At 34.9% G+C, this 24,042-nt stretch overlaps 3 protein-coding genes and 1 long non-coding RNA gene across 6 annotated transcripts in view; 2 read left to right on the top strand and 2 right to left on the bottom strand.

Annotated features, from left to right (window-relative positions):
- Positions 1-22,635, bottom strand: part of LOC120156510 — a 30,668-nt gene extending 8,033 nt beyond the window's left edge. Inside the window, exons 1-13 of one of the 3 annotated variants that reach the window (XM_039167820.1) lie at positions 22,537-22,635; positions 22,383-22,444; positions 22,168-22,233; positions 22,024-22,103; positions 21,825-21,891; positions 21,339-21,440; positions 20,790-20,879; positions 20,323-20,397; positions 19,981-20,013; positions 19,619-19,695; positions 19,296-19,358; positions 18,944-19,007; positions 18,418-18,427 (exon numbers count right to left, since the gene is read on the bottom strand). In XM_039167820.1, the coding sequence (XP_039023751.1) occupies positions 19,001-19,007; positions 19,296-19,358; positions 19,619-19,695; positions 19,981-20,013; positions 20,323-20,397; positions 20,790-20,879; positions 21,339-21,440; positions 21,825-21,891; positions 22,024-22,103; positions 22,168-22,233; positions 22,383-22,444; positions 22,537-22,591 (777 nt within the window). In that variant the 5' untranslated portion in view covers positions 22,592-22,635 and the 3' untranslated portion in view covers positions 18,418-18,427; positions 18,944-19,000. Of the gene's footprint in view, positions 1-18,198; positions 18,531-18,909; positions 19,008-19,295; positions 19,359-19,618; positions 19,696-19,980; positions 20,014-20,322; positions 20,398-20,789; positions 20,880-21,338; positions 21,441-21,824; positions 21,896-22,023; positions 22,104-22,167; positions 22,234-22,382; positions 22,445-22,536 lie in introns of those variants that run through there. The other 2 variants (XM_039167823.1, XM_039167821.1) reach the window with 2 other exon arrangements.
- LOC120156509 (pectate lyase-like) lies at positions 7,269-10,141 on the top strand. Its single transcript, XM_039167819.1, has 4 exons — positions 7,269-7,317; positions 8,664-8,847; positions 8,931-9,591; positions 9,674-10,141. The coding sequence occupies exons 1-4, from the start codon at positions 7,299-7,301 to the stop codon at positions 10,139-10,141; spliced, it is 1,332 nt and encodes a 443-aa protein (XP_039023750.1). The 5' UTR covers positions 7,269-7,298.
- Positions 10,347-13,619, bottom strand: LOC120156520. Its single transcript, XM_039167830.1, has 8 exons — positions 13,379-13,619; positions 13,230-13,285; positions 12,768-12,930; positions 12,452-12,540; positions 11,985-12,117; positions 11,618-11,710; positions 11,198-11,300; positions 10,347-10,780 (listed from the first exon to the last, which is right to left on the bottom strand). The coding sequence occupies exons 1-8, from the start codon at positions 13,547-13,549 to the stop codon at positions 10,347-10,349; spliced, it is 1,242 nt and encodes a 413-aa protein (XP_039023761.1). The 5' UTR covers positions 13,550-13,619.
- On the top strand, positions 15,363-15,772 carry LOC120156512. The gene is made up of 3 exons (XR_005519070.1): positions 15,363-15,398; positions 15,464-15,558; positions 15,689-15,772. It is a non-coding gene; the product is annotated as an uncharacterized LOC120156512 (long non-coding RNA).
- Positions 22,636-24,042: the final 1,407 nt, after the last annotated feature.

Genomic DNA, 24,042 nt, shown 5'->3' with positions numbered 1-24,042 from the left:
TGGTGTTGAAGTAGAGAGAGGTAAAAAAGGCAAATCCAAAAGGAATCATTGAGTGAAGCCATCAAGTTGGTGATGGACAAGGGTATGAAACAGCTAAGATGTTGAGGGCAAACCGTGCGAAGCTGAAGCAAACACTTTCCAAAAGAGATCTTCAAGAAGAATATATCAACAATTTCATCCAAGCTCTCCAATGATCTTGTACAAAAATAATCTTAAGTTGCAAGACGAGATGCATGAAAATCACCCAAATAAAGGAATGAACGTTCATTTTCATGGTTTTCAGAACTGGATCGGTCAACGAACCGGCCGTACTATCGGTTCATTGGTTCAATCGGTTGAACCGGTCAGACCGGTAAGAAGAATCGGACGACGTCATAATTAATTAATTATTTAAAAAAATAAATAAAATATAAAAAAACATTTAATAAAAAAAGTTTTTATATCACAAGTCATATTCAAAGCAAGTTATAACATATATAAGTTAAAAACCATAAAATCAAGTGAAACAAAATGATTCAAATCAACTATAACATAATATTTAAGATAAAACATATTAAATAATAAATATAATTATATAACTATAATCAAAAAATAATTTTGGGGCTAAAAAAATCATAACAAACGATGTCGTTTGATTTAATTTTTTTTAAATCCCACATGACTAAGAAACATAGAAAAGCATCACAAAAGTCTAAAGAGTAAAAATATGAAAACAAAACAATCCCACATGACTAAAAAACATAGAAGAGCATCACAACTGACTTCTATAAATAATAGAGGTAATTTGACATTCAAAATCATGGAGCCTTTTGGTGAGCACAGAGCGAACTATTATTTCGCTTCAATCAAGCTTGAATTTCATGCTTCAATTGAGCTTCTATTTTTTTTTGAGTTCGAGACTTTTTGAGTTCATGTTTCAATATTATATTTCGAGTTCGAGTTGAACTTGATAATTTTTAGCTCGTGAGTTTTTGAGTTGAGTTGAGCTTACTTTTAAAGTTTTCGAGTTCGAGTCGAGCTCAGCAATACTCGAGTTCGACTTGGCTCGTTTAACAAACAATATCGTTTGATTTAATTTTTTTTTTGAAAAAAAAAACGAACCCGTTTTCAACCGGTTCACGGTCCGGTCCGGTTCGAGCAGTTCACAGCCGGTTCAGCGGTTCCTTCCGGTTCACTAATAACGGTTTAACCGGTGTAGAATGAATCGGACCAGGCAGCGGTTCCCGGTTGAACCGACCGGTCCGGTCCAGTTTTCAAAACACTGTTCCTTTTCTCTTCTCAATCCTTTTATATTTAATTTTATGCATCAGTATTGGTATTGTAATAACAAGAACTGGCAGGGAAGAATTTTTAGAAATCGAACCGCACAAATCCAACCGAATCAAACCGCATTTAATTGGATCGGATCGGATTTTTTTTAGAAACATCCAAACCGATCCAAACCGCAAACATTTATACTTTCGGATCGGATGAATTTTTAGCCAAAAATCGATCCAAACCGACCGCGAACACCCCTAGGAGGAAGTATTTTAGGTTTTGTTTATGACTTGTAAGACCTTTCTGTAGACTCCTCTATTTTGTGTTCAAGGTAAATCCTTACCGCAAGTCCTTATGATATATGTAGAAGGTCCATACCAGATATGCAGGTGAGTGTGTGGTATAGGAGAATGTACACATTCTAGTGTTCAGATGGGATGGTAGTCATATTTTTTAAACATTTTCTAAATAAATTTTATTGAAATATTTGATATTTGTACGTTTTTTATACACACTAAGGAGCTGACTGAGCTTTTAAGCTCATACTTAGTTCTACCATTTTCAAATATTAACATACAATAGACTAGCAGATTTGATATAAGGAGGATCGATCATTCCTCACTTTTGTATCATTGTATATTTCTATATGTCATTTTTATTATATTTTGGTGACATGGATTTTTACTACTATCTTTGTATATATGTATTACTTTTATTTTGTATTCGATATGTTTATATACGGTTACTGCATTAGTATACTTATATGTATATTAATATGGACTTTACTCGATGAATTTTTATACAATATGTTATATATATAATTAATATTATTGGTTTAAAATTTGTTTAAAATATGAAAGATTTGTCTATAATATGATTTATGACTGATTAGATTTGATCGTAACATTTGAACCGAGTCTAAAAATTACATTGTCAACTTAAGCTTTGTGTGTGTTATGATCCTCATTAAGATCATGCTTCAAAATTTCTCAGAGATAATCAAAATTTCTCAGAGAGAATAGTCTTATAATCTAAGACATCTTTAGAGACAAATAATTGGAGACGATAAATTTTAGAAAATTTTGTATTTGCCGAGTATATCTTCAAGTGGATTGTTGTGTGTAGACTTTTTCACTGCAATATTTAGTTTTAAATATTATTTATACTAGTTTTGAAACCTATTTATTAAAATAATAAGATTATTTTACGTGAAGATATTTTCATAGATGCGATTTTTTATTTTTTTGAATTATAAAGGGAGGCAAAGCCTAGAACTAGTTAGCTACAGAGCGTTAGTAGTGAGGGCTGGATATGTCCCTATATAGCAGCTCGAGAACATCATGAGGGGATCTTGGTAGGTGACTAGGTGAAACTCTGGATTTTCGGCGAGTTTAGCCATTGCATTTACGGTTATGTTGCCTTCGCGGCCGATCCATGTGAATTTCGCTAACGGAGCTTAGAGATGATCAGATCAATGGGTGAGGTACAGGAGCCAACTGAATCATTCAATAGATGAATTGCTTGGGCATCATCATATTGAATCTGAATTAATTCAAAGCCTTGGGATCAAGCGAGTTGCATCCCGAAGTAGATGCCCCATAATTCGGCTTGGAGGGGGGTTGCAAAGCCAACGAACTTGTGGAAGGCGAGCAGCCATGAACCATCCGACGAACGGAGAACTCCACCTATTGTTCCCAGGCCAAAACTGTATTAACTGAGACATCTGTGTTGATACAAGACCACCCCATGAGGGGGAGACCATGTTATAGCCATCGATTTCTGCCGAGAGGACCGTGGAGAAGGTAAGCTCTCACCAGTATAGTGCTTAGCGCAGCTAAACTAATGCTGAAGATCGCTTCCATGGAGGAACATGAGCCATTAAAGATGAAGTCATTTCTTCTTTTTTAGACCTTCCAAAGTAAAGAACCAAACAAAAAAGACCAAGGCACATTCAAATCAATAACATCAGTAGAAGAACAGAGATTACTGACCAATCAATCGTCGAGATCCCGGAGGAAGAAGGAATGAGAGCGAGAAGGATCAAGAATGGACTGCCAATCGGTTCGGATGGTTGTACAATCACGTAGAGTGTGAAGGGGGGATTCACTCGCAGCTCCACGTATATTGGGCACGATGGAGACGGGGAAATGCTCTTGCAAAAACGTTCCTGGTTCGTTATGAGACACTGTCGGGATACGAGCCAGAGAGATATATTCGTTGAGGGATCGGCAAAGGCCAAATAATCTTTCAAGCTGGATCTATAGGATTCTAACCGTCCTCAACTAGCTTATCACAAGCAGATTACACACTGGAAAAGTTAAGGGAACTCCAACGCCAAGCACAATGGTCTTCGCCATGATCATATTATATTTGAGTTTTGTACTATAAGAATCAAAAAAAAAAGTACCTGTGCAATTCTAACTCTTTAAACCATGTACTTTGATTTGATATATGTGAGAATTAATTTTTTATGATATTTATTTTATTAAATATTATATTATCATAAAATGAGATCAATTTAAAGTTCAAATCATTTTCTGGACGTCTATGTTTGGGTAAGCTTCACCTAAACCATTGAAATTTAATTGAATTTTTGAAAGAAAAAAACGAATTCTTTGAATTCCAATCACCCTAAACCTTTCATACTGTATTTAATTCCTTTTAAAATTCAAATTCATTGAATTTAAAAAATAAAGTACTAATAGGATGCACCGCACACATAATTTTAGTAGATGAGTCTTCCAATGAGAATTTTCTAAATACAACCTCAAACTTGAAATATGCTAAAGCAATATTAAGCTTTTTATCACTTAAACTAATCCTCGCTGGTTAGTATAGGTTCAATTTTGATTGATCTATACTTATAATGTTAATGTTATTTAATTAAAAGATTAATATTTTACTCGAATTAAAAAATTATATGTTCGAAATTGAAGTACAAACCCATATAATTTTAAAAAAGTTCAATACCTAATATCATAAAAAAAAATTTGAGTATCTAATCGACAAAAAAAGAATTGATACCAAATTATTATTATTATTATTATTATTATTATTATTATTATTATTATTATTATTATTATTATTATATAATAAACGGATTAATAGGTTTAAATTGTACAACTGTTGATAAGAAAATATGATACCGAAAACTTAGGGTGACCCTCGCCCAACTTGGAGGCTGAGCAAACGATTTGTATTTTAAATCTGACCTCATTTCATGACAATAATCAGGTCCAACAAAATAAATAACATAAAGATTTTTTTCTGAATTAATCATTTATATTTAATTTATTGACTGATTAGTATAGATCGAATTTTGCAGAAATTCATTTTTGGGACGATATACTCAACTTAATTTGTTTCATTCGCAAATGTCAATATTCAAACATCCAACCTTAATGGATTTACTACCTCATCTCACTAAAACAAGTTTTTTATAATAACATAAAGATTTTGATTCTACCGTATGTTGAGGCATTTGATTTAAAGAATCAGATTTGCTTACATATCGTTAGAGGAGGGCACAAAAAAGGTGCACGGGATATTTGTTCGTTCTGTACATGGAAATTGAAATATAACCCCTCCCTCATACTTGACAACTAAGCTGTTGACCACTGCGATCAAAATCATGATCTGGGTTTCGGTGGCCAGGAAGGGCAATGCTTTCAGCTGCTATTTACTTAAGATATCAAAATCCAACATTGACAGGCAAGTTGGAAGTAAATGAAAGACTAAAAGCTTTAACAACATGGGTAACTCGGTAAATTGCTTGAGATGGAATCTTGAATCCACAGTTAAGTTGAAAAAGAAATTGCAGGAAACTCTCAACTGTTTTATCAGGAAAACAAAAATCCCAGCGGTTCCCCTACTTCGTTGTCCCTATAAACACTCGTAACCAAGTATTAGAAAACGTCTCTTGCTATTTTTTTTACATCAATCCCTCCTACTATATATATCATCGTCATCTGCTCCTCTAAGCACATCAAGCCTGAGCTAAATTTGTTAGCTCGCCTTGTCTCTGGACAGGGTCCTGTCTGCACCAATAATTTTTATACTAGACTAGGACCTTAATTTCATTCCCAAGACCGGCCAACAACAAGATGGCTGTTTCCAGCATAAAAGTTTTAGCTTAATTGGCTTTTTTTGTCCTTTTTTGCAATAATTCCAAGCCTGATAGCTCACATCGCAGAATATGATGATTATTGGAGGGAACGCGAGTTGCGAGTTACCCCCGCCAGAGGAGGCCCCAACCATTACAAAGAGCATGCTGCTAGGTAACAATATAAAACCAATGTTTAATATCTCAAATTATCTTATATATCTTTGTTTTTAAAGTTTTAAATCTTTTATCGCGTGAAGGATCTTAATAGGGCTTAATAATTGCACAAGACGGGATTTGAGGGCAAAGCTGAAGAGGGGCCTTGTCAGGCAACCAACCCCATCGACCATTGTTGGCGTTGTGATCGAAACTGGGAAAGACATATGAAGAGGTTGGCTGCTTGCGTCCTTGGATTTGCTCGTGGTGGTGTTACAGGTGGAAAGCACGGAAGGTATTACGTGGTCACAGATCCTTCAGATGATGATCTTATTGATCCTAAACCCGGAACTATACGTCATGCTGTGATCCAAGAGAGGCCTCTTTGGAAATTTTAAACAAAATTGGTTCTACTCAATGAAAACTTGGATGAAATTCTGAGAGGAGCCAAGTTGCTTATCTTTGAAAATAATAAGATTCTAAAAGGTAATTAAACCATAAAAAAGAGGATTGGGGCTTAATTTCACTAATTTCAAAATTGTCATGTCCTAAAAAGTAATTAAACCAAAAAACTTTAGGAGAGTCCGGACTTAATTTTAATGATTTTTTTTTTAAAAAAAGTTAGTGCTTAAAATACAATTAAACTATAAAAATTAGGGTGGATCATGTTCCCTTCCACACCCACGTGTTTTCGTCACTGAATATACTCCAAACAAGAATATCCCTCACTGTCTTTGTATTGTAATTTAAAAGAAATTAATTTTTTTATAAATATAATATTTTTTAAAAATAAATTTCAAAATTATCATATTTTGACACGTGTCACTTAACGGAGAAAACTAATAGTCATTACGTCTCGGGCACCTAAAGTGGTCACGTTTGTAACGTTAGATACCTAGATGGTCTAACAAAATAATATAGGCACCTAGCAGATGGTCTAACTATAACTTGCAAGTGATTAAAAACTTGCCCTTCAACAAAGTAGAAGCCCGCATCAGGTCCTCCTCCCAGTCAAATACACATATATTCAGGTTGCACATTGCAAGAATACTTTGGACTTCAAATGTTCCTTAAAAATTGAATATTCAAATAAAAAATAATTTTGAGTTCCAGACGATATTATGCCATAACTATCAACTTTTATTTTTATCTGTAAGACCAAATTAATTAAATATGTATATATTCATATCGCGTGTTTTTTTTTTCCTTTCAATATTGTTATTATTTTATAATTAGATTTTAAACTCATCTTGTATAGGTGGGCATAAACAAGGTGCACAGGACTTGGACAAGGAAGCTGACAGCGTATTGACCATTTGGATCTCGGCTTCGGTGGCCAAGAAAGGGCATTGCTGAAAGCAAATCCAGTTAATTTCTTAAGATATTAGAATCCAACATTGACAGGTAAGTTGGAAATAAAAATGTAAGACAAAAAAACTTGAACAACATCGGTAATTCAGTAAATTGGTTGAGATGGAATCTAGCATCAACAGGTAAGTTGAAAAACAAATTCCAGGAAAACAAAAATCCCAGCGGTTCCCCTAATTTGTTGCTCCTACAAACACTCGAAACCAAGTTTTAGAAAACGTCTCTTGCTATTTTTTAATCAACCCCTCTGCTATATATCATCGTCATCTGCTCTTCTAAGCACACCAAGTTTGAGCTCAACTTGTTGGCTCGTCTTGTCTCTGGGAAGGGTCCTGTCTGCAAGCAAGACATTCGTTTTTCTTTTTTTTGCCAGACTAGGACCTTAAAACCATTCTCAATACCGGGCAACAAGAAGATGGCTGTTTGTAGCAATAATAATTGAGAAAATAAACTCAGTGACCAAAAATGCCTTATAATATACGATTTTAATCAACTTTTTTGGATTTGTCAAAATGACCAACTAAATTGCAATGCGATCGATAATTTGCAACGCGATCTCCGGTATCGCAAATCAGTTTCCAGATTCGCAACGCAAACTTCCAAATTCGCAATGCGAACTCCGACTATCGCATTGCGATTTACATATTCGCATTGCGATAGTCCAAGTTCGCATTGCGATAGTCCAAGTTCGCGTTGCGATTTTTCAAATTCGTTGCGATAGTCGAAATTCGTGTTGCGATAGTCCAAAATCGCAACGACTGGTGGTATTGCATTTGTTTCTTAAGAATTTTCTCTAAAAAGATAGTATTCGCGTGGACCACGACCACGACCCGAGACGAGACGAGACGGACTGCGACGGCGACGGCGCACGAGAGTCCCCCTTGTTCTCTATCACTCAACAAGAAAGTGGGAAAGCCAAGCCTTAAATACCATTCCCAATAGTGTTTCCAATACTATGTGGGATTGAGCATTACCAACACTTGTTTCCAATACAATGTGATTATTCAGGAAACAATTAACAATCATGCACCTTAAAACAACTGAATCAGCAACCAATTGCATTAGTATTATACGATTAAATATGTCATAATTAAAAGTCAATCTACAATCAATCGTGATTATTACAATTTTAAGCAAAACATTCAAAAATAATATCACTATTTAAAGCTCAATCCCACATAGTATTGGGAACAAGTGTTGGTAATACTCAATCTCGCATAGTATTGGAAATACTATTGGGAATGGTATTTAAGGCTTGGCTTTCCCACTTCCTTGTTGAGTGATAGAGAACAAGGGGGACTCTCGCGCGCCGTCGCCGCCATCCCGTGGTCGTGGTCGTGGTAATACGTGTCTTCGACACGTCCGCGCGAATACTATCTTTTTAGAGAAAATTCTTAAGAAACAAATGCAATACCGTCGTTGCGATTTTGGACTATCGCAACGAATTTGGAATAAATCGTATCGCAACGAATTTGGAATAAATCGCAACGCGAACTTCGACTATCGCAACGAACTTGGAATAAATTGCAACGCGAACTTGGACTATCGCAACGAATTTGGAATAAATCGCAACGAATTTGGAATAAATCGCAACGCGAACTTCGACTATCGCAATGCGAATATGTAAATCGCAATGCGATACTAATTTGCGATACCGGAGATCGCGTTGCGAATTATCGATCGCATTGCGATTTAGTTGGTCATTTTGACAAATCCAAAAAAAATTGGTTAAAATCGTATATTATAAGGCATTTTTTGTCACTGAGGTTATTTTCTCATCATAATTTTAGCGTACTTGGGTTTGTTTTGTCCTTTGTCTCAATAATTCCAAGCCCGCTAGCTCACATAGCAAAATATGATGATTACTGGAGGGAACGAGAGTTGCAGGCCATAGAAAATCTTGACAAGGCCTATAACCCCCGCCCAGAGGAGGTCACCAACCATTACAACGAGCATGCTGCTAGGTAACAATATAAAACCAATGTTTAGTTTCTCAAATAATCCTATATCTTTATTTTTTAAGTGTTAAATCTTGTATTGCATGAAGGACTTTGATAGGGTTTAATAGCACAAGACGGGATTTGAGGGAAAAGCTGAAGAGGGGGCCCTGTATGGCAACCAACCCCATCGATCAATGCTGGCGATGTAATCAAATGTGGGCAGAAAATAGGAAGAGGTTGGTTGATTGCGCCCTTGGATTTGGCCGTGGTACTACAGGCGGAAAGGATGGAGAGTTCTACGTGGTCACAGATCCTTCAGATGATGATCTTATTAATCCTAAACCTGGAACTCTACGCCATGCTGTGATCCAAGAGAGGCCTCTTTGGATCACCTTCGCACACCCCATTATGATCAAGCTCAAAGAAGAGCTCATTATTTCAACTGGTGACAAAACCATCGATGGTAGGGGAGCCAGGGTGCATATTGCTTATGGGGCTGGTATTACTATCCAGTATACAACGAACATCATCATCCATAACCTTCATATCCACGATATTATACCAGGCAAAGGCGGCATAATCAGGGATTCGGAAAGCCACTTTGGATTGAGAACAGAGAGCGATGGTGATGGGATCTCTCTTTTCGGAGCAAGCAACGTTTGGCTAGACCATCTTTCAATGTATCGATGTTCCGATGGTATCATTGATGCTATTCAGGGTTCCACTGCCATTACTATTTCCAACTGCAATTTTACCGACCACAGTGATGTAAGTAGAACTTTTTTTACGGTTAGATAAAAGAATTAGAACATGGTCAAGTGACAAATTAATTGATATTTGGTGCATGCAGGTGATGTTGTTTGGAGGAAGTGACACATCTGTCCTAGATCATAAGATGCAGATCACTGTTGCTTTGAACATTTTCGGTAAAGGATTGGTAGAGAAGATGCCTAGGTGCCGATTTGGTTTTACTCATGTGGTCAATAATGACTATACCCATTGGCTCATGTATGCCATAGGCGGCAGCAGTCACCCTACAATTATCAGCCAGGGCAACCGATATAAAGCAACATTTAACAGGTTAACAAAGGAGGTGACCGCGAGGATTTCTGCCCCACCGGCAGTGTGGAAGAGTTGGGATTGGATATCAGAGGGTGATGAATTTTTGAATGCTGCCTTTTTCACTCCATCTGGAAACCCAGATGCCGGCAAGAAATTCGGAGCCGATAAAATGATGCCTTTTCAGCCTGGTCATCAGGTGCCCTTACTCACTGTTTATTCTGGAGCACTTGGATGCAAAGCGGGGAAGCCGTGCTAATAGGAAATGGTTAATAGAAAATGCAACCCATCTTTCTTGTTCTCCATCTTTGAAAGGAGATATGAACAGATAATTAGAACATTCCCTAGTTTTAACGTGGCTATGTAAACAGCAGAAGGAATTTCATTTTATTAATTTATATTGTGTTTGACTTCACATAATACTGATACATAATACTGTGTTTGACTTCACATAAGCTTCAAAGTCAAACGTCCAGCCAAACTTTTCTCATTTCTATCGAGTTTTCAGCAAAATTACTCCCTGGCTTCTTATAATTGAAGATTACAATTAGAAGGTTTTGAGTCTTTAGTAGGACAGGTCCTCGCATTATGCCCCTTTTCTCGGCATAATCTGCAGTGTATATTCTACTTGCAGTGGTCGAAACATCCCTAACTCCTATCACTCGAGGACATGTACGACGGTTATGACCGCTTTTGCGACAAATCTTGCAACGGTGACTCCTCCTATCTGAGTTTCCATGATTGTTCAACCTTGACCTTGGGCAAGTTCTTCTGTTATGGCCCTTCTCCCCGCATACTCTACAGTTGAACCGCTTATCTATCGAACTATCTCTAATTTCAGGGCAATAGTGTTTTCTATGCCCTTCACGGCCACAATTTCTGCAGTAAAATTTGACTCCTGCGTCACAAGGAGAAAGAAGATAATATCGTTAATACTAAAATCTTAAAAAAACACTGTCCATACTGCAATGGTTTGCTTAACCAATAAGACAAGCTCCCTATTGCAATCTAAAGTAAGAGGCAACAGCAACAACAATAGATATTTGTACTAAGCTCTCGAGTTAAAGCGCCAATGCTGATGTCTATGCCATCACAAACAAGGTTGCCAAAATCCTATTTCATTGATTATGTTGCAGGTCATTGTTTGGAATCATCAATAATACCAAAAACAAAATATCTGCAACAATGTGAAAAACAAACAGTTCCAGATGTGGAATTCAGAGATAAGAGTTGACTCTGGAGATCCCCTCTTTTCCTCCATATCAATAATTTACAAGTCAAACACATAATATATGAAACAGAAAATGTGAGCAACCTTTCATTGAAATGCTCCTCTTACGGCGGTTCTCTGGATCACTAAAAAACTCTTTCAAAGCTTCAGAAACACGCTTCCTTGCTGCAGCTGTTCCTTTTGCTTTCTGCATTGCGTAAAATATACTAAGCACTTTGCTTCCATGTAAAGTTGCAAGCGCATAGACAAGGTTGCATTCACGTCAACGATTTTGTATATGCTTATACAACCGGAAACTTATACACTCATTGCTAATTGTCAGTTCCATTCAAACCGCTAAAAGTCCTCTTCTAAATGCAGAACATGGAATCCCCAAGCACTCAATGTCGCAATAATTGGCAATCGCATGAAACTTATATACCTTCCCTATTCATTGTTATTAACCAAAGTGGAAAACACATGTGTAAACTTGAAGCCACAAATTTAAAAGCTTTATATTCAAACCTTAATGGCAGCCACCCTTTGAGCTTGGAGCATGGGATCACGGTGGATGATCTTCATCCTTTTACTAAATAGTCCTGTTTTGGCATTAAGACTCTGCAATCATCCAACTAAACAAAGAAGATTAAATTCATGAAAATGTACATTTTTCTCCAAGTTTAAATATATTCAAGACGAATCTTGTAAAACCTATACCATAGAAAGCAATATGCAACTTTTTATGTCTATATAAGCATCTCAGATGACACCGGACGTGACTTTTTTATTTTAAATCAAATGATCTAATAACAGATGAATGAATAAATGGTACACAACATAGGCCTACAATGTTTTGTATAAAAAGAAGCCAAGATTCAAGCATCCGACTAACTTTTAGTGATCGGCTTATCTTCAATCCAACTTCAGGAGATGGTGATTGGTAAACGCGCTTCGATTTTTTCTTCACATCCAGATTCAAATCTAGATTGTCTACCTCATCGTCTTCTTTTACTCTAAGTGGAGACCTGGACAATAGAGGAAAATGAGAATTAGAGAGCAGAGTAAAAAACTCAGATATCCGATGTAACAATGATGATCAAGAAAATTTCAAAAACCTACAGCGCACTATCAAATAACTCAAGCAGATGTTATCTATACTGCAATCAAGTAAAGAACTTGACATTATTCTAGAATTTGACCCCTAAAAAGAAACCAAAGAGGATATGAATTAGTGATTAGACGAAGGAATGGTAAAATATGTCAATATGAAATTGCCTTGGCAATGGGGATGAAGTAGAGCCAGATGACTTATGTGGAACAGATTCTTAAGTAAATGAGAAGGTAGAATAAAGAGATTACGTTGAACGTGCTTTCTCCCACGGTTGCTCATCAATAGACTCTTCCCATATCACACGATCTCCCAAGCAATGACGGCAAGTCATTATACCCTGCCATTACGAGTATTCCCCAAGTAATGAGTGACTATATACGCAATTCCTTCTACTTGTCTGAACGGACACCACCAATTACTTGTAATAACTCACCTCCTCAAGAACATTCAAAGCATGTCATGTTCCTATGTTAATTGAAGGAGCAGATATCAAGTGCGAATGCAATGGCTTTATTCTATTTGGTTATGTCGATATACTATTATTAAAAAGCCTGTAAACTGTACCTTTCCATTACATTGGGAACAATCTGATCTTGATCTTTCAATACCACACTCTGTACATGGAGTATAACCTCTCCCCCTACAACTTGGACAAGGAAGCTCTCTGATGTACTGACCATTTGGACCAAACCATGATCTCGGTTTCGGTACTCCTGGAACGGCATCGCTGAAAGCAAATTCAGTAAATTACTTGAGGTGTCAGTTGTGCAAAACTTGATAGAATCCAACATAGACAGGTGAGTTGGAAATAAATATGAAAGATTACAAAAAAGATTAACAACAATGGTAATTCAGATAAATGCCAAGAACTACGTAGAGCAGAATACACATGTGCATGTAAAGCTACAATTGACTTGATAACATACAAAATCAAGATTCTCTGAGCATCAAAAGTCACAACAGATGACTATCAAATCAAAGAAACAAAACAGGTAACTCAAAGCACGAGAGCATGATCACTAAAACCTTGGTTTTGGATCAGCCGAGAGTCCAAATAGCTCCTCTGAAGGATCATAACCCAACTGTCACCCACAAAAGCAAAAAAAAAAAAAAAAATCCCCCATTAAAAATGGAAAAATCCAACGAGTGTGCTAAGAGAGAGACACAGAACATACTGGGGTTTGTCTAGGCAGCGGAAATGAATCATGATTGGAGGAAGATGAAAACACGCGAGGTTTGAAGCAAAGCTTCGTGTTGGGTTTGAGAATAACCAAAAAGCGTGAGCTTTTGTGCCTCCAATTCCATTGAGGAAGGAGAGGTGGAAAGAAGGGACAAAGTGAAGACATTTACATATGTAAAAATGGGAGTAAGAATGCCGATGAAGAAATCTGTAAGTTAAAACGACTTCTCGGACAGGGAAGCGATGTTGAAGAAGAGTTTGTGGTTGGCAAAAAGAGTTGGTTTGTTGCATTGGATAAGCCTAAGACCGACGTTTGAATGAAACAAAAAATTGTGTTGGGATCAAGATGAATTCAAAACAAATTGAGAGGTTAAAAGCCGAATGTTTTTTATTAAAATTATTTAATTCTGAAAATAACAATAGGATTATTTTATTTGTTTTTTAGTACAATGATCAAACTACGATGTTAAAAATAGGATTTTCGACCCTAATTTCCTCTTTTATTTTTGTGTCCTCGTCAGGTTTTTTTTTTTATAAACGACGATATAAATTTTAATATTAGTTATTAATTATTAGTATTCATTTTTTTTTCTTTTATTATATTATTACTCTCTTGTTTTTTTAATTTTTAATAAATCTACTTTTATGACATATTTTTTTATAACATATTTCTCTTTACTTTTTGGCATATTTTTAACTTTTTGACATATTTTTAGTTGTTTGACTATTATTTTCGTTTATATTTTTTTCAGTATTGAATTTGATATCGTCACAATTGATCAATATACGTTTATTTGTTTTTCATGTTAATCTTCCTGCTTTAGATCCTCGGATTAGATTTAGATATACGATTTATTCGTAGATAATTTTCTCACGTCATTCGATTCTGATTTATAGTTTGTCAGTAGTATTCCATTAGCTTAATCTCTTTTGTGGTTCGTTTATTGATGCAATTAGATTTATTTATATTTACCTTATATTCAAATTTATTTAGTTAAGTTTTAAATATTTTCTTTGTATGATCTAGCAGTTAATTTTTTGTGTTAACAATTATAAAAAATATATTCTTATTATATATTTAATTTATAATTTAAATATTTTTTAATTTTAATAAAACTAACTGTTACTCTCTTGTAAAAAAATATATAATTACCTATTTAGTAAGAAATTATGTGGTACTTTCACCAAATATTTTGTGAGATATTTGGGGGGAAATATCTAAAAGCTTCAGGGCATCTCTTCACTTTGGAGAATATCTCTTCATTGTGGAGATAGTATTTTTTTTTTGTAATTTTTTGATTTTTTTAAATTCAAGTAGATTAAATTGTAATATAGATAAAAATACATTGAAATTAGATAAATAAACATACTAATTTTCTTTGTAATTTTTTTGATTTTTTATTTAAATTCAAGTAGATTAAATTGCAAGATAAATAAAAATACATTGAAATTAGATAAACAAGCATACTAATTTAATTTACTTTACTTTTTTTAAATTAGATTAAATTACATGATAAATAAAAATATATTGAAATTAAATAAATAAACATACTAAATTACATGTATTTTCGTAATATATATTTTATTTTATATTTAAAAAATTAATATTATAATAATTAAATATTATAAATAAAGTAAGTTGATGATAATGTAAAAATAATACTGAAGATAAATTATTATTTTATTTTTATAATAGAGATAAAAATATGGTAGAGTAAAATGAGTGCTGTAGTAATTAAAAAAAAAACAGTAGTTAAAAACATAGCTGGGACGAGATTAAAAAAGAAAATGTTGCAACTTCAATTCTTATCATCTCCTCCGCTCTCAGCGCAAACTTTAAGCTTCAATGCCATTTCCAACCCCAAGCTTTCCCTTGTTTCTCTTCTCTCGAGTCCACTCAAAACCACGCCTTTAAATTCAATACCCTTCCAAAATCTCCAAGTTTTTTTCTCAAATGTCGGCAATCTGAATACTTAGATATAACTCTTCGTCTACTTCGCCACCGCCATCCTCATGTTTAAAGAAAATAGTGTGTTTTAAGCTTTTTTATTAGTGTTTAAAGTGTTTTATTTGACAGCAGGGTCGCCGCGTAGGTCCTATGTGAGTCATTCGATTTACAAAGGGAAGGCTGCTCTTACTGTGGAGCCTAGGGCCCCTGACTTTATGCCTTTAGCTGTATGTTTCATTCGAAGTTTTTCCTTTTTAGTTTATTTTTAAAATTTCTGTAACTGTAGTTGTTGTTGGAAATGCTGCAAGTTTTGATGGCGTTCCTTTGTTTTATATCGTTGTATGTTTTTCTTTACAGTCGGGCTTTTAAAATATCCAGGGAAGGATGTGTGCTGCTACAGTTTGCACCTGCAGCTGGTATAGACTTGGGGCAGGAAGCAGGTGAACTTTGGCTAAATTAGCTTTCAGTTTAATGTTTTTGATAAATTAACTTGAACATTTTAGATATTAGGATGGAACAAAGGAATTTTTTGTTCCCAAATCTTGTTTATAACTCTTTAAAGATTTGCATGTGTGGTCTCCACATAATCATTCAGATGTTTACTATAAATCAAATGTAGAATCTTTGTGGTGAAGGACGAATACATACTAGAAACATGATATACATCATACATCCATTGATGGTTTGCTTCTCTCCAGGTGTTCTCATTATCAGTTACAGAACTTGGAACTCTGATTAGCCTTGGCACAAAGGAATCATGTGAATTTTTCCATGATCCTTTAAAAGGAAAAGGTAAAATCCTCTCCGTTCCCCCATCCATCTGCCCGCAAGGCCGCAAACATCCCTCTCTCTATTGAATGCTAAAGTTGGTAATTGAAGTATTCCTGTCAACTGCTTAAATATTTTGCATCTCCAGGCCCATTTCAGCTTTGTGGTTTCTCATACGTTCATGTGCTACATGAAAAGTAGATGTTTATTGAGGATGGATGATTCCATAAGGCAAGCAATAGATTTTTTTTTACCGTGTGAAGATTTTTCTTCAATAGGGGGAGGAATGTTTCTACACGCAGGATACAATGTTTGTCTGAGGTCCTGTGGACAAATGCCTTAAGTAAGTTGAAGCCTAGAAATGCTTCTAATTCGTTATTTCTATTAATCGTGAAAATAAATACTTTTTTGGTTGGAGGAAGCAACAGCCATAGTTATTGGTAACTGTTAGTGATACGCCTGTAAATATTGAGTTACTTCCTGTACTTCTCAGCAGTAAATTTAGTTTAGATTATATTTATAGTGAAATATATTCAGCAGAAAAGGCACTATTTCTTTTAATTGAGATGAATTCTAATGACATTGTGTGAAGGCTAGGAAGGTCTTGAAGGTAGAGCCACTCCCTCATGGGTCTGGTCACTTTTTTAACATTGGTAATGTTCACTTCCCTTGAATCCTTTCCAGGAATTAAAATTCATCCATACATTACTTGTAGATCCTTTTCAGTTTTAGGTTTGATGCATTTATAACTCTAGCCCTAGGATGTCTGGTTTGGTTATAGAGTCTTCTCATTGTAGTATGATGCCAATGATCTGCTACTGGAATTTGTGTTCATGCTGTTGGTGGATCAAACACACTATGATCTTCTAACCAGAACTCATTTATTGGTAAAGATTTGTATGAGTCTAAAATACAATCGGTTAATATAAGACTAAAAAACAGCATAAATCGGTTGTAACCGAAAAACTTATCAAGAGCGTAACTCAAGTAATTTGGCAACATTTTATGTTGAAACTAAAAATATGACATGCTCCTCATGTAAACTATATAATTATATGGTTGCAACCTAAAAAGTTACCGTCAAAATATTCTTGATTATTACCGAAATTATTATCAATTGTGTACGTTTCAAAGTAGACTTAATAATTTAGGTTAAAATCTACCACAATGTAACATTCTTGATTTTAACCGAAATTATTACCAGTCGTATAAGTTTTTAGGTTTGACAAGATAAATTTTAAGCAAAATCACCAAAGATTTGACACATATTTATACACCCCCAACACCCTATTTTTTCTCTTTTTCATGTCATGCTTTGTGTGATTATAATCAATCTGTGACAGATTTAGGCCTAACATTTCTAATGGCTTTTGTTGAAGGTGTTCAAAACAAACGTCTAAACATGGACAAAACTATTTATATTCCTATCGCGCGAGCTGAGTTCACTGTCCTCAAATCAGCATTCAGCGTATGATAAACCTCTCTTTTTTTTCATCTTTCTAGCCTTTTTTTTTTATCTATGGTGTTAGGATGTATCAGAAAATTATGGTCGAGAGTAAATGCCATGTCGGGGATTAGGTTCTCTCTTTTTTCGCTTTTATCTTGGGCAAAAAATGCCGACTAGCACAGCAGCATACATAAATTCATAAGGGTCGACATGTTTGAATGAGAACTGTTTGGAATGAAACCTTTGGACATGATCGGTGATTGAAAATGTTGTTTTCCTCTGCCGTATCTTATAGGATGGAATGCCTTTGCGAATTCAACCAAACCGGATAAGACAAGTCGTGTGAATAATGCCAATCCAAGAAGGTAGTTAAAAAATTGTCATAGATGACATTTCTAGTTTGCCTAATGATTTTTCCAAAATATTCAGAGCCGGCTTGTGTTTTAAACTGATGCTAGCGATTCAAGTAGTTTTAAAAGGTTTGCTGTTTATTTCCTAAATTTTACTGCCTTTAAATGGTGCAAAGTTAATCTGGACTGTGTAAATATCGGATATGTCCATTGCAGACTAGCATTCTGATGATGATGAACAATTTTGACAGGAACATCCATGAGCAACCATGTATGAGGTTTGCTGTTTCTTACTTTGCAAGTCATGGTAAACGGTTTGGGCCATATATTGCACGTCCCTGATTTTTTACAAATATATGCTGTAAGCTACATTTTAATCAATGAATACAAGTAACGTGAACTATAGGAATCAATCAAAATGCAAAAGCAAACTGAAAAACTAAGTTTTCCCCATCCAAAGTTTGGTTTATATTCTCAGACACGGCAAGGCATCAACTGTCTTTACCCACGCCAGACTCTACCCAACTTTCAGTGTCTGCAGAAAGACGTTTGATTACATTATTTATAGGCATATGTAATTTCTCTCAATTGCCACACTGCAAGATGACGGCTTCAACACCTAGCTGAAATGCTCCTGAAAATTATCAATCAAAATGCATCAAATGTCCCATAGTTGCTTCACATCATGCATCATTTTCCTTATTGAAGCTTACAACTAAAAACAAAGGCTTAAAACTGAAAATGCCATTATGACATGATCGGATTTAGATAAAAACATTGCCCTACAAACAAGTTCTGGATTTGGCTCAATAGGTTAAACTTAGATGAACTGATTATACAAAACTTAACACCGTGTTTGGATAAACAATTATTAAAAAAAATTAAGGAAATGATGCATGAGCATTTGTTTGAATAATAATAAAATATAGATATTCAAACAAGGGCAAGATACTTTTCTTTTCCCTTATTTATTCAAACATAGGGTAAGGGTTTAAAAAAATTATGAATCAAACCTCTGCAGGCTTCTCGGCTCTTCGTCAAAATTATCAATAGCATCGCTTCCTGAATCCTTCTTACTTCCAGATAAAATATCTACAACATCTTTCAGACCCTGAAATAAACATGTCAATGTTTATTAATATATAGGCATTACAATTAATAAACTAAATAAATGAAAGTTTACAGCTCAATAAACACAAGATTTGTGGACAGATCCGTGAAATTTAGGCTACCACATACAAAAAATATTGATACCTCCGTCAGTGCACACTTCATTTTACCGGAACATATTTCTTTAGCCTTTTACCACAACAGATTTAAGTACATGCATCGGTGCATGTGCATGTTCATTTTCCTAGAGAAAATGCGATTTTTGAACTCTATAGATACAGAAAGATACCTTCGGAGTCGGAGTTCCTGATGTAAGCAAAGCACGAGATTTACCAGAAAGTTTAAGTTGCTCCTACAAGAAAATGTAAAATCAGAAGAGATTACTTTAGTGCAGAAACACATCATATAATCTTTTAGAGACAAACAGGGATTTGGCACTGGGTTTTGAAAGAAGAAATTATCCGTTAAGGAAAGCCAAATGGAAATAACAATGACAAGCTTCACCCCTTCCCATATTTTTCCCTTTTAAATAGGATCAATTATGGACTGAATGGCATCGTATTCTAAACACAAAGATAAAAAGAAAACATTCATCTTTCCACTAGTACCAACCTGCAGAGCTTCAGGCATGCTTGCTTTCTTGCCACCAACATATTACAAAGGTACCACACACCAGCATTGGCAAGATCCTACCACACAAAAAACTGCGTAGGTAAATCATGTTTAATTAACCAATAAAGACACATGCATAGACAAAAGAAAAAGGAAAGTATAAGAAACTAAATACCATATCCCTTTTCAGGAAAAAGCAGAAATACTGAATTCAAATATTCAAAAATATAAATAAAAGTTACGACTACACAAGGTGCATGTTCCTACCATAATTACATATTTGACTTCCATATCGTGAAGTGCAAGAAATGTTGAATGAGAAATAAAAAAGTGAAATACAAAAAAGGTAAAAATCTATTTACCTGCTTATATTCCAATGAACCAATTTTGCCATCCTGCAAGAGGGCAAATTTGGGGGGGGGGGAATAAGCAAAACAAATCAGATACATGTACATGAATAGATAAAATTTGAAGTCTCATCACTGCCTGTATGAGATTAACCAAGAAGAGGAGATAAAAGACGCGAAAAGGATAATGCTCCTCTTCTGTCTTACAACAAGAACCACCTGACTTTTTAACAAATAACAAGTTCAACATTTTCAGAAGAGGTGTTGAAATTGAAAAGGAGAAAGAGACAAAACCATTGTAGCTCCATTTAAAAAGTGCAACAATTACTAGAAGCAAAAAAGAAAAAGAGTTCTCACCAAACCAGAAATCATTCTCTGCAGTGCATCCAAGTCATATTCAATGTTAGAAAGATTCATACTAGCATCTTCCACCTGTTCCAAAAATATGAGCAGCATTAGGGAATGTAACACATTAATTCACTTGATCTATTGGTGTTATATATATGACCCGAAAAACAAGTACATTAATCCAAAGATCAGAACCAAAAAATGATAAAAAGCATCATACACCTAATAAAATTTTGGGACGCACTTATTATCTTTGACATCATAAAAAATTAATCTCCACAATTGGAAGCATTTGAAACAATCACGTATAATTTATTAACCTGTTGAACTCTTTTAACTACTTTCTTAGAACTAAAAAACATAAGAATCCAAGAACAGACAAGGGAGGCAGATGATGGGGAAAGTGAGCTTTATTGAATAAGGTGGCGTAGCCAATGCTACTCTGACTTCAAAGATGAAAAAATATGTGCACTTACACTTGCTTGAATGCTCTTTGAGATTTCCTTTTGTGTTTCCATTTTATCATCCAGGTTCTGAATACGTTGTGTCAAATGCTTCTTTGCAGCCTGTTCACATAGGATTTGTAAACCAGTCAGAAGCTCTATGCATATTTCATAGCATGCCATTTTAATACAAAACCTGATTTCAAAACTAATTAGGACAATGCACACCGGAAGCTGCATATTCCTTGAGAAAATTTGGAACAAATAATAAATTCAGTGAACATACACAAAAGAGAAGAACCACTGGAAGAGTAAGTAAAAATGATTTTTTTTTACTTTTAGAAAATCTATGAAACTATGCCCAAAGTTTTTTGGTCTCTACTAGATCTCACCAAATATGGAATTAGTTAAGGCAATTTTCCATTTACACGGATTGCAATTACTTACTCCAGTCAAATCCTTTTTAATGAAATAAATAAACTTCAAGGCAAGTAATACATTTTGGTTAGCAGAAAACTGCTTCAGTGAAGCATTAAATCCAAAACTGTGGTAAGAAAAGGCAATGAGAGAGCATAAACTTACAGCGAGAGCATCTGAGACGGAATCCAGATGTTTCGTTAAGTTCTCCACAGCCATCGCCATATTACGTCGAGTGACCCAGAAAAGATCAGAGAATGAAATGCCCTAGTAATTAGGGGGGTAAAGAAGCGAGCAAATTAGTCAAATTACAAAGCATGCATCAGTAATGAAGATAAATACAGCTAATCTTAGAAAAAGTTAATATCAAAATGCAAAAGCATCTATTTTATTTTCCTTGAAAAACATTATGGATGTGGATGCAAAAAAACAAATCAAAAGGGACAAGGCAGACATTGGGGGACTTTATTTTGTATAACACAACTAATTCTACATAGCAACGAAAGAGTAAAAAAGAAACTGTATCACAAAAATAATTAAATCATGACAAACAGGGCAGGCACCAGGGGGATTTATTTTGTACAAAAAAGATGGTTAGTTCTACATTGTACAGCAGAGACCATATCAGTAATCAATTAAATCATGACATACCTTCCACCACATGTAACCATAGCCCAATGCCCCCAATGTAGCAGCTGGTATAATAACAGGGGTTAACTTTCCTGCCAAATCAACAAAAAGCAAACAAACAAATCACATCCACTTGGAAAATGCTTCGTCTAAGCTTGCTAATACAACCACAAACTGATTAAACATATACGCATCTAAGCAACCAAATATAATTAAGAAAATACCGCCGGAATCCCCATTCAGAACAGTTATCTGCCTTGCTGAGGCCAATTGCCTGATCTCCGTTGACAAACGACGCACCTATAAATTAATACAAAAATTCAATATTACAACAAAAAGAGTTAAACTATATTTTATCATATACCTGAGCCAGAAGGGCATCTGAATCATCAGCTTGCTCTCCAGATTTTTCCAGTCCCTTCACCAGTGACTGCGAAACCACCACGAAAAAAAACTAAAAGCTATAATTTATAGACAAAGAATAAAGATGTCAATCATATGAAATTTCAGAGGACAAAATTTCAATATGACGGCAGCGAGAAAGGAAAATCGAAATAAACAAAAACGAGTAAGACTAACCTGCAATTCACCCAGAATATCCGACAATTTACCGTTTTTGAGGAGGATCGTACCGGTGTAACCTGAAGAGAAAATTAACGATACGGAAAAAGTGAAAATCAAAACAGTAAGAATACAAGAATGATCGAAGTAAGAAAGCGAGTCGGAGCGGTACCTGCGCCGGCTAATATCAAGATCTTCGAAAAGCCTACTCCGGTTTGCATAGCCATGGCAGTGTTCCCGAAAGATTACCAAATCGAGCTGTTTTTTTCAATCTATTCCCGATATTAGGTGAGGACTAACAGCGCCGTTTGGGTTAGATAATGCAGTATTGGGCCTTGTTAAGATCTGGGCTTTTAAAGCTTAGACTAAAACAAATCCAACAAACTATACACGACCATGAGCTCTAATAATACTAATAAGAGTTGGATTTATCCAGTTTTGTCTAATCGAATAATAATAATGTAATTGATGTTTTTTTAGGTAAGACTATAATTTTAAATTTGTGAATGAAACAATAGCATTACTAAAATTTAGTTAATAAAGCTGTTTCTTGTCTTCTTCTTCTTCTTCTACGAAATTTTAGGTTCAAAGCCTATGTTATTTTTATACGTATTCCTAGCACTATATATATAATTGAAGCGAGACCAAGTCATCAGTCCAACCACAAAAAATGGAGCCTAAATTGGATATCATATGGTGCATATAGTATTATGAGAGAGGTTCATGGAGTGGTTTCAGTTCAGCCAAGTTCAAATAGGGATCAAGGTTTGATTTGATTACCAAAATTATATTGAAGTTGAACGAATCATTTATTTATTAAATGAAATATAAACCGGATTCATCTAATACAAATTAAAATAAAATTATATTTTAATCTAATCGAGTAAAATAAAAATATTTTGTAATTTTATTTCACCAACCAAGCATTCCCAAAATATCATGGGTCAAAGAACATCCAGAAGACCAGGATTTTTGGGCTGCGCTTTTATAGTCAATGGACTGCAACACCTTGACTCTGACACACCCTTTAAATTACTCTTCATCTTCTCGCTTTCAATTTGTAAGCGAGATTAGCAAATCCAATAAATGATGCCATCTTTACGGAAATTGAACTTTCTATAATTAATCAATGTGCTTTCATTTGTTGCTGGTTTAAGTCTTGCCCATCTTTCTAATTAATTCACCGGGAAACCGGACGGATTAACGAATCAAAATCTTTTATTACCTTTTCCATTTAGGTCGACAGCTATTACATTAGTTTAATTTTGATCGAACTTCATATACTACGCAACGAGTTTAGCCTTTCTATTTATATTACGCGGGGGGGGGGGGGATCCCTAGTTGGGTTCTCCAAATATGTATATTTATATAAAGTTTATGCATCAAGAATTGGTTGAAAACTTGTATTATATGAAAATAAAGGTATTGATGACAGCGAGAAATGCTCCAATATGTTAATCAACTTGGTTTAAGATCCATAATTCATTTATATAATTACAGTAGGAAAGAGAAAGAAAATTCACAGTTTCCAATCACTTAAATCAGCATCCATTGACTTCATTTTTATGATAATAACAACATGGTTTAAATTAATAAGAATTTCTACCAAGTGCTAAAGCGTAGCCTTTTGGGTTGTTTGATATTTTATTTGATTTAAATTTTATTTTCTTCATTCATA

This window comes from Hibiscus syriacus, unplaced genomic scaffold (assembly GCF_006381635.1).
Source record: "Hibiscus syriacus cultivar Baekdansim isolate YM2019G1 unplaced genomic scaffold, ASM638163v2 tig00111221_pilon, whole genome shotgun sequence".
Classification (NCBI taxonomy): domain Eukaryota; kingdom Viridiplantae; phylum Streptophyta; class Magnoliopsida; order Malvales; family Malvaceae; genus Hibiscus; species Hibiscus syriacus.
Note: the sequence above shows the minus strand (reverse complement) of the source record. Positions and strands in the feature narration are given on the sequence as shown.